This window comes from Alligator sinensis, unplaced genomic scaffold, assembly GCF_000455745.1.
Source record: "Alligator sinensis unplaced genomic scaffold, ASM45574v1 scaffold308_1, whole genome shotgun sequence".
Taxonomy (NCBI): domain Eukaryota; kingdom Metazoa; phylum Chordata; order Crocodylia; family Alligatoridae; genus Alligator; species Alligator sinensis.
The window spans coordinates 768,861-779,155 of NW_005842041.1; the positions used below are offsets into that span (position 1 = coordinate 768,861).

Here is a 10,295-nt window from a genome sequence, read left to right on the forward strand (position 1 = left end):
CCGCTCGTTTGATATAGGGCAGTAATCCTTTTTTCATATTTGATGGGAATGTTTTCCATATCCTAGTATTTGACAACATCTCCCTATAGGGACAGGTTTGTATTTATGTTAGCAAAATGTCCCCTGCCTGAAAGTCTATTGTAACCCAACACCTGACAACCCCGAGTCCCATTTCTGTTTGCAGAAAAGGTTTATTCAAGCACATAATGGGATCCCAGCAGAAAGCCTTTCAGAAGCAGGGGCTATGGTAAACTTCACCACATGAACTCCGTTTCCAGGGCTATTAAGCTTTTAATTGGAAAATAGCAGAGGAAATTTCAAGGTGACTATAACGTGTTAGCAGTTAGCGCCGAGAAGAATAGAGTGAAAGGGAATGAATGTGCAAAGCATATGGTCCAAATAACATTTAGGGGGAGAGTGCCCGGTTCTCCTAAATCCAGCAGCTTTAGACGTTTATGGGAAAAATCCTGCGGGAGCTCAGGGGAGGGGGAGGGCAAAGCCCAAATGTAACTTCATTTGAGTGAACTCGCTGACAATCAGTTGCTCTTCGATGTTGATTTTTCTTGGGATAATCCACAGATCAGGCTCAGACCGTCTGGGAAATGCAATCTCCAGGGGCCAGCTGGGAATGCTTTGAAAAAGCAAACCTGGGCGAGCTCTGGAGAACCCGGGCACAAGCAGCCAGCTGACCATCCCTTCGCCACTGCGCGGGCATTGGCACCGCGGGGGGGGTTGCGGGCTCTGCTGACACATCCTCGAGCCCTGATGACACTAGGGGTGCGGGGGGCACCTCTCTCCCGTCGCCCCCCGGCTTCAGCAACGGGATCTTCCCGCCGCTTGCAATCGCTGCTGGTGAATTTGGGCAACTTTGCAAGCGGCCGCTGCCGCCTGGCAGAGGGGGGCAGAGGGGGATAGAGATGTGCCATGGCCTCTCTGCCAAGCCGCCTCCGGTGCACAGAAGATGCCCGAGCCTGGGACTGACCAGTCGGTCAGTGACTGCAAGCTGGTGCTTGTTTTCCCATCATGACTGCGAGACAGAAACGCCCGGCAGCTGCAATGGGCCCCTCCAGGCGAGGAAACAGTGGCATGAAATACACCGCAGATCCCATGAAAAACAATTTTAAACAATTGCTTATCCGGGTCCAGGATCACACTAATAAACTAGGGCGACTAGAACAAGCAGCTAGGGGAGCCCCCGCCGCCCGGACAGCTGTAGGAGGTCACTGCTTCTCGGCCACGGGGGCAAATTTGGGAAAGGCTGGGGAAGGCAGGACTTCACTGCTGCCCCCCGCTTCGGCAGCATCATCCCTTGAGAGCCTGAAGGGCTCGTAGCGGCCAAGCTGAGACTTTTGTGTCCCTGGATCCTTCCTAGATCCCTTGTGTCCCTGACTCCCTCCTACGACCCTTATGCCCCTGGATCCTTCCTAGGACCCTTCTGTCCCTGGATCCCAGGGTCCAGCCCCCGTTGTACTGAGAGGCTGACCCAGAAAGGACCCAGCCTGGCGCCTCGCCTTGCCTCTGGGGGTTTCTTTCCCCCTCTCCTGAGGCGACCGTAACGCAGCTGTAGCCACCGGGCAGCCTGCCTTCACCCCTTTCCCCTTCGCTAAAGAGGCGCGCGGATAATGACTGACGAGGCAGAGACAACTTAAAACAGGCTGCGTGACAAATGCCGGGCTCGGTTGATCAACCGAGACAATTTTTTGCGGGGGCCTCTACCCGGGGGTCCACAGGCAGGGGGAGGAAAACCCAGCCCCGGCCAGTGAAAGGCGATCAGTGGCAAATGCTGAGGGGCTCCGAAAATGCAGTGTAGCAGGCTGCGCCCCATGCCTACGTGCCCCACGCCCGGCTTCTCCCAGCAGCTGCCCGGGGGCAGGTCCTGCAACTCTAGACTCTGGAAAAAAGTTGCAGTTTCCCCAAATCCCATTGTGCTGGTGTTTCCACCTTTCCCCTCGTCCAAATAAAATTTCAACTCCTCCGTACCCATCACCCACCCCATCTGAAATCAATCCTGTCTTGGAAAAAGAGCTAATTTGAGAGCATGAGGCAAAGGCCTGCTACTTGCTGGCATCCAAGAAAACGATCAGGATTTTCCAGGGGGAGGGAAATAAAATAAAATAAATCCTTTGGCTTGATGAGAGAGGGCAAGGTGGCCAACTAAGGAGATAACGGTTGCAAAACAAGCTCCCGCTTTCCCAGCAGGGCTGGGACTTGTCGGACTCGCTGCTGTTTGAAAACAACCCAGCCGACTTTCGCTTGGGGTTTTGATCGCTTCTAATTTGAGGCCAAAACAACTTATGCGCCAATCCAGCCCGGAACGAAAGTCTATCAGTTCATCTGCTAAAACCACGAGCTACAGAGAGAAAAGGGGAACAAGTTACAACATTAAATCCAAGACGGGGAGGGAGGGGGGTGACAGCATTAACTTGATCTATGCTGTCACCTGCTAGGAAACGGGGCACGGTGGGAAGTGCCGGCAACCGATGCTTGTGGGAATTTGGGCTACTTTTTTTTTCGTTGAGGAAATGCAGGCCTGGAAACCGATGATGATGAGTTCAATCCAGGCAGCTGGGGAAAGGGGGGATCCGCTTATTAGTTTAAGCGGATCCCTCCAAAATCGCTTGCTCTACCGAGGCAATCGAGCAAATCTGCAAGGCGGCTGGGCATCCCCGCCGCGTCTTCCCTGCGGTGTTATTTTTAAATGCCTGCGAGGGGGTGTCCCCAAGGGCTGCGGCTGGTGCTGCCAGAGTTTGAGCCCCGGAGGCGGGTGGAACGCGAGCGACGTCACAATGCCCGGCTCGTTACACCGGGTTCCATCGGGCTCCTGAGCAAACGATCTAAGGCTCTTGGAACCAGGCGCCTCCCTCCGTCCTTCACTTAAGAGGAGCCACAGATGAAGAAGGGAGGGTCCTTTCCTTCCCTGGGTCCCGATCCCTGACTTCGAGGGAAAACCCCTGGGAACTGCAACGGAGGCAAAACGACCCGCGCTCCAGTAGCTTCTCCCTCGCCGCCCCGGGTGCGGGCACCCAGCCCCCTGCCCTCCGCCTCAGCCAAATTGCATCCAGGAGCCAGTGCAACCCCCAGGGGACAGCAGAAGTGTGGGCCGGAGCAGAGGGCAACGCCCGACCCCATCACTCAGTATTGCTAACTCTCATGGTTTTTGGTGGCGGTCTTAAAAGTCTACGCTTCGGGAGTGTGAAAAACTTAGCTTTCTTTTTATATATATAAAAGAATGAGCTACATCTCTCTATAGAGCTTCTATATATATATAAGAAAGAGCCAAGCCCCTATATAAAAGAACGATCTCTATATATACACACAGAGAGAGCGAGCTCATTCTTTTACATGTATAAAAGAAAGAGCTAAGCTGTATATAGATATAAAAGACCTACGTTTTTCACGTTCCCAAAGCGTCAACTTTAAGAACAACGCCAAAAATCATGAGTTGGCAACGCTGCACGCACGTGGGGGGCGATATTGAATCCCCACGCGGCTTGTTCGAGGGACAGAGGAAGGAGCTGTCGGGGGACCCGGCTGGGGACCGATCCCAGCGAGTGTCAATCAGGAGACCAACACTGACGCCATCCCAGCTTGGGCCGATTGATGGGGGGATTTTGGTCCAGCGGTGCCTGGAAGGGGCGGCCCCGATTCTGTCTCCCGCTGGCGAAAAGCGGGAGGGTTTCCACAAGCCAGCGGTTCTGGCAATGGGAGCCCTAACCTCCCGCGGATTAGGCCGGCTCCAGCCCCCCGGGATCTCCGTCACTTGCCGGACCCCCGCCCCGTAAAAGCGATCGCACACCTGGAGGGGACTGATCTTCCCAGCCCGGGGCAGGGGAGGAGAATCGCCGCCGAAACAGCCACGCGCTGCCTAGCAGACGACTGAGCGCGGCTTACAGGGCAAAAAGTCCCGAAGGGACAAACTGGGATGGGGGCGTACATCACTAGCTGTGGGTACGGGAGGGAAACCCGGCAACATCAGCCATCAACTCGATCCCTAACTTAAACAGTCTTTTTTTTCCCCCCTCTCCTCCTTCCCAGCCTGCGGTCGGATCCGGACCAAAAAGGACTCCGGGCTGCGGATCATTCTCGCAGGCTGATCCCAAGACAAGGCGTGCAGCATGCCGTGGGGAGGGGAGAGGATGGATTTACATTCAGGTTGTAGGATCCCCTTGGTCTACTCTGTAGGGCTCAGATGGGACACTGGGAAACCACTACCCCCAGCGCTGGGCTCTCGCCTCGCTCGCAGCCCAGGATCAGGCTCCCAGGCGCGAATTTTTCATCCCCCGCGATGAGCCCCGACAGCAGTCCCGCAAGCTGGGAGGCTTGTGAAGTGCAGATCGGATCAAGCACGCAAAAAGCCGCGGAAGGAGGGGAAACAAAAAAAAAAAGAGAGAGCACAGACGTGCTTTGTCGTGTTAGGGTCACAACCCCTTCCCATTTTATTACGCGTTGACTTCCGCGTGGTAAAAAAGAAAAGAAAAAGCTTCACCTGCCTCGATCGGGAATTCATCAGGACGTAGAGTCTACCAAGTGGTCCCTTCTTTGCAATTAGTTTTTTTTTTTTGGTGGGGGGGAGAGAGTAAAGCACGTCCCCTGTAAGTTAGAAACCTGTATTTTAACAACAGTTTAAGAATTACAAGAAAGGGAAAAAAAGAGGAGTGAATCCTCTCTCCCGGCAGCCGGCCACAATTGCCTCTTTTACTGTAGAGCATTTTCATACCTAGTATTATTCTTTACATGCCCTACACTATAACAGAGGCTCTGTCACAATAGCAACAGCAGCGGCAGAAGGGCACACAAGGCAGTAGCAGGCTGACAAGTGTGATAAAATGATCTTCCTTAACTAAACTCGTAAAGCACTGGGCAATAAAACTCAATCTTCTGTAAAATCCAATTAAGTCATTATCTGACTGATTGTATCTTTAATTGAAAACAGAAGTGACAGTAAATTTCTGTGATATATCAGGATCAATCGATACCGCTATATGATTCAGCCTCAAGAAGTGATTTATAATGTCAAACCTATATAGGTAACTCCACATTATTCTCTCTAAAACCACTGGTGGATGAAATTAAGAGTAAGTGCATTTAATAAAAAACAAGATGGTCAGGTTATTGATTACAACAGATGGGGGTGAAATCAAATAGATGTTTTCAAAGCACAGAGCGAAGAAAATACAAGTAATTTCTTTTTTTCTGTTTAATACAGCTCACCAAATATACACACAAGAAAATTCAGTCATCAATAACATTTTTATTTCAGGTACAGCTGCAACTACAGAGAACAATGAATTTTTCTAGACTAGTTTCATTTCAGGTTGGTTTCTGTAACACCAGGGAAGTACACCATAAGCAATTTTTAACAAAATAATGAACAGAGAAATCTGTAACAACTTTTTAAAGACACATTACTTGCAGTTTAGATTGCATTCTAATGCAATATACTCAGCTGTAATATGCAAAGTCTGTTAATTTTATGCCATTAGTATAAAACATACAGTCAAACAGCAGCATTATCCCATAAAGAACCATTAAGACTACATCACCAGGTTGATTTTTAAAAATACTGTTTATCAATCACACATTCACTTCCCCTCTTGCTACTTCTAGAAAAAGAAAAGGAGTAGTTCTGTAGGGACTGTCAGATCCTTAAAGACACTAAGGTTTTCAATCACATCTCTTTAGGGTTCTTTATTCTGGATCTATCCCAGAAGTAGCAATCCCTAAATGCAAATGTTTACTTTGTAGCAAAAATAGCAGTTCAAAAATATGTTTAAATCTTTCCAGGTTAAGGCAATTTCTACTAAAAAAATTGTCATGTCAATAGCTGCGTCTACTCAGCTTGCTTTAAATCACTGGTTAGGGATTTAGCTGAACTATCTTGCATCAAAGCAGTCTTACCTATACAAACAAACCGAAAACTCAAGGTTCTTAACATTTTATCTTAACTTCGATTATATTTTATTTGTGTGATAATGCAGGCCTTTAATAAAGGGGGTTTTGTTTGTGGAGAGCATATTTAAATGAAAAGAATTACAGTATTTACTCCAAGGGTAAAATGACTCAAATTCTGCATTAGTCTGTGAAGGTACGGTCCCTGTACTACCATAGGAATGTTGGTCTTTGGTCAATACAGCACCAGTTTGAAACAAGTATAAACCAAACTTTTTTCTTTTCTTTTCCAACAGCTACTTTAGGCTCAGTCAATGCAAAACAGGTAAACAATGAACACTATATTTATAACACTTTTTCTCCCCCCCCCCGCAAAAAAAAAAAAGAGTACTTTCACAGACCAGTGGGAGTGAACTTTTCTTATTCACCATCTTCTATGACTGTGCTAACAGTGAAAGTGCCAGACTCAGAGGCAGACTCACACTCCAGTACTCCTTTAGTGCTCTCATTGCTGATAGGAGAGCTGCTGGAAAGGGACACCAAGCCAGAATCTTGACTGCTGGGTGGAGAAAACACTGGAGAGCAAGTGGAAGAAGGAGGTGAGGGGGAAACAAAATAAAAACAACATTAACTTTAGATGAACTGGACCAAATGGGAAAGCAACACCTTCATCACTTGGCACAATGGGGCCCATATGAAAGGATCAACTATTCCTTGATAGAAAACACTGCTAGCGATAAAGATTTGGACAAAACGTCGATAGATTTAGTTTCAATACAAAAAGGTTTTGAAGGGACCCTGTCTGCTCCCCCTGTTGCAATCAAAGGGTCATGTCACACAGCCCATCAAGTTAAGTTAGGTCAGGTTAGGCATGCCACTTTCTATATTCAGTGGCCCGTAAGTGCTCACATCATGTTCAGCCACCTTAGGGTACCTGGTTGCTGAGGCAAGGAAATCATTTACAACTAGTCTAACCAGTAGTGGCCTTCAGAATAAGTCCAAAATGGGGCTTAAACTCATCTTGTGGAGGGCCACCAACTCTCCCCTTTGCAATAGCTAGCCCCAAGTAATTGTGAAACCAAGACAGGTATCATATACTTCAGTTATACAACCAAACCTTCCAGTATAGTTCTCTGCAGCATTTACCAGAAATTGCATTTCCTTACATGGGACAAAAGGATTTGGAGAGCAAAGAAAGAAAAAAAAAAGTCACTCCATACCCACAGAGGAAAAAAGATCCCATTAGCAGAAGGATGACAAGGATCTTGGGAATCTGCTCATTTCTGACATACCTCCTGCTTTTTGAGAAAGGGGATGCTGTCCCCCAGTGGAAAGGCAAGAATTAGGGCCAGGAACTGGAGACTCCAAGAAATCCACTCAACATATTTCCTTGTTCTTCCAGTTACTATGGCAGGCCCGCAAATAACAATATTCAATGATAAAAGCCACAAGCTAGATCCCCACCCTCCACAGTAGCTTTTCTTATAGGGGAAGAATACAGCACATAGTGTTTTATAATAGAAAAGTCAAAACATCTAAGTACCGTCCAACCTAAATACCAGGGCATTAGGGGGAATAATGAAGAGGATAAGTGTAGCGTTAGCAATGAAATAAGTGGCAGGAACACAGAAATGAAAGCTACAGATAAAATAAACCTCTGGTCTCCAGAGAAAAGCTCAGACAGCAAGATGCTGAAATTAAATATTAAAAAAATAAAATAATATAGTGCTGAAAATCTTTGCAACATTATAATTCACAGTAGATACAAAAACCAAGTAAAAGGGTCTCTGACCTTCTTAACCTTAGATGAGTTGAGATCCACCCCCAGCACTCCCTTCCTGCCTAGCGAGAATGTAATTAAGGGGAAGCTGCAGTGGTAATTTCTCTCCTCATTAACTTCCTGATTGGTTTCAGGCTCAGAATTCCATCGGGCTGCAGTTTGTCACCAATTCCAAATGGCCAATCGTTAATACTAATGTTTGTGTAACTAACTGCCAGCATCTGCCACCGCTTCTTGTACAACAATAATGGTGAAAGGGTAACATTAGTGCTCCGGTGTTAATTCAGGTTCTGTTCATCAATAGGGAAATCTATGATGTAATTAGCAAAATGCATTGGTAGTTGAGCGCTACAGTCATTTGTAGAAAACTAAATCACACCAGAGGCTGCACAGACTCTTGACATTAAACATCAATACTTATTATGTTCTGAATTTTACATTTTAGTGGGGTATATTACCAGGATGAGATCTTTTAAAAGAGAACATTGTTTATAATCATTGTTTATTTTTTTAGATGTTATGATGGATCTAGTACAACCACACAAGAACAAGGAATACAGCATTAAGGTTTAAACTCTACGCTGCTGTGCCTATGCTGTATTTGAATGTTGAGTATTTATGATGGAAGGTGATTAAAGAGTGGGCCAGATTTAGTGATCTCCTGCAGTGTAACTCCAAAGGGACTCCAATGAGATTTGGGCTAGTGTGACTCTGCCCTAGTTTAACTTGGAGCAGACTGTGGCCCCACATCTAAAGGTAACTCTTAATTTCCAAGTCTTGGTGGGTTAACCTGGAATTTGATCATACATATTTGTAGGTTAATTTAAAATGTTTTGCTTTTATAAGATCATAGTAATTAGAGATGAAAAAGGTACGATGGAGCTTGGCTCGTTTCACTTCCACCTACTTTACAGCAGCATAACTCCATTAAGCCAAAATCTACTATCATGTAGCAGTCACCTCTAATGATTTCAGTGCTGTTTTGTTCATTTGTTATTGAATATGACCCACCGACTTCAGAACAGTAAATATCACCTGATAATTAATCAGAAGCTAGACTTACATTGTACCTGAAGATTTAGATATGAAAATAATAATATGCTTGCCTTAGCCAAAACGTGAGGAAGTCAATGTCATTTTTAGAAGTAGAAGGGACATTAACATAGGGGAAAGATGGCTTTTGAAACATTTTGGCTATTCGATACTGCAAGCTGACCTTGGTATTGTGACCCAAAATATGTAATTCCACATATGGGGCTGGTGCCTGCTATACCATGACTCAGACACCAGGAGGGTATATTTCTATCCTAGTTGAGTACATTTTCATTTAGTCAGATAAACAGAGCTGTGCAGGTCTGTGTACCTGAAATGCTTTGAAGCCCTATGAACCAAGACACTTGGAGAAACCAACTTATTCATGCACCAGGGTGACAGAGTAGTGCTTGGGTAAATTAAAGCCCTTGGCTATGCTGGCTGGCTAAGATCATCAGGTGCCTTCAATACACTAGTCACCACATGTAGGTCCTAGCAGGATTAAATGAAGACTGTATGCAATTTTCCTCCCAAGGATCCCACTGCATAGTGTTGAGCTGTTGTTTTGCTCTGTGGGAGCTTTCCGTCTGGTGTTTCTTAAGGTTTTATTCTGTCACACTCCTCTGTATAAATGGTAAAGGAAGGAGAATTAGTCAAGAAACAGGGGTTGTGATGTCTTCTGTATGTGTATGATGATCCACCTGTTCTGATCCCTTTCATCTAATGCAGTTGGCGTTATTTTTTTTTTAATTTGTCAGTGCCTAACATCAGTTGGTAAGGATTTTGGTGAGGGTGATATCTTTTACTGGACCAACAACATAGTTGGAATAAAGTTAGACAAGCTTTTGAATGCAAGGCATCAGAATTAAGAATCTCTTGCTTTTGAAAGTTCATCTAATTTCATTCCAACTATGCCCTTGGTCCCCCCCTCCCCTCCCAAAAAGATATAACACCTCCCAAAACTCCCTTGTGTCTCAAATAATTCCTGGACCATCACTGCTACATCACTCTAATGCTTCCATAACATCAGTTGGAGTATGGATAAGTACTGACTAGCAAATCTGGAGAAGAGAGACTAAGAATGGAGGAACTGGCAAATTTTGCTATTTCAAATTCCTGAAGGGTGTGAGCTAACTTTTAGTGACAGTTTCATAGTCTGGGCATCCTTTAGGTACCTGGCCCATTTCAGATGGCCCAATACCAGTATTATAAGTGGCCATACCTGCATTCTGTCATTTATGACAGTTAGAAAACTGTACTCTTTGCATCAGTTTGAAGAACTTGCTAAAAACGCTCCAGGACTTGGTAGATCTGACCCTTCCTGCCTGTGTCTCTGCCACACTGCTGCTCTGACACAGGAAGCATCAGCCCAGAGGTCACAATGCAGTAACTATCTTGTTTAATGATATTTCTCATTTGGACCATGTTGGTTTCTAATCTGTTGTTGACTACAATTTAAGTCTTGGTTTTGACCTATGCAGCTCAAGAAATGACCTCTCTCCCCATATGATACTTTGCATTTGATGTAAGCAGAGATACCTGTCTGGTATAGAGAGTTGTCTAGCCAGGCATTTTGAAACATGCTTTCCCCCTT

At 45.9% G+C, this 10,295-nt stretch overlaps 1 protein-coding gene across 1 annotated transcript in view; it reads right to left on the reverse strand.

Moving 5' to 3' along the window:
- Positions 1-5,236: 5,236 nt before the first annotated feature.
- The window catches only part of DMRT1 (doublesex and mab-3 related transcription factor 1), a 100,253-nt gene continuing 95,194 nt past the window's right edge, over positions 5,237-10,295 (reverse strand). Inside the window, exon 5 of the mRNA XM_006022602.2 lies at positions 5,237-6,464. Within this exon, the coding sequence (XP_006022664.1) occupies positions 6,310-6,464 (155 nt within the window). The 3' untranslated portion in view covers positions 5,237-6,309. The remainder of the gene's footprint in view (positions 6,465-10,295) is intronic.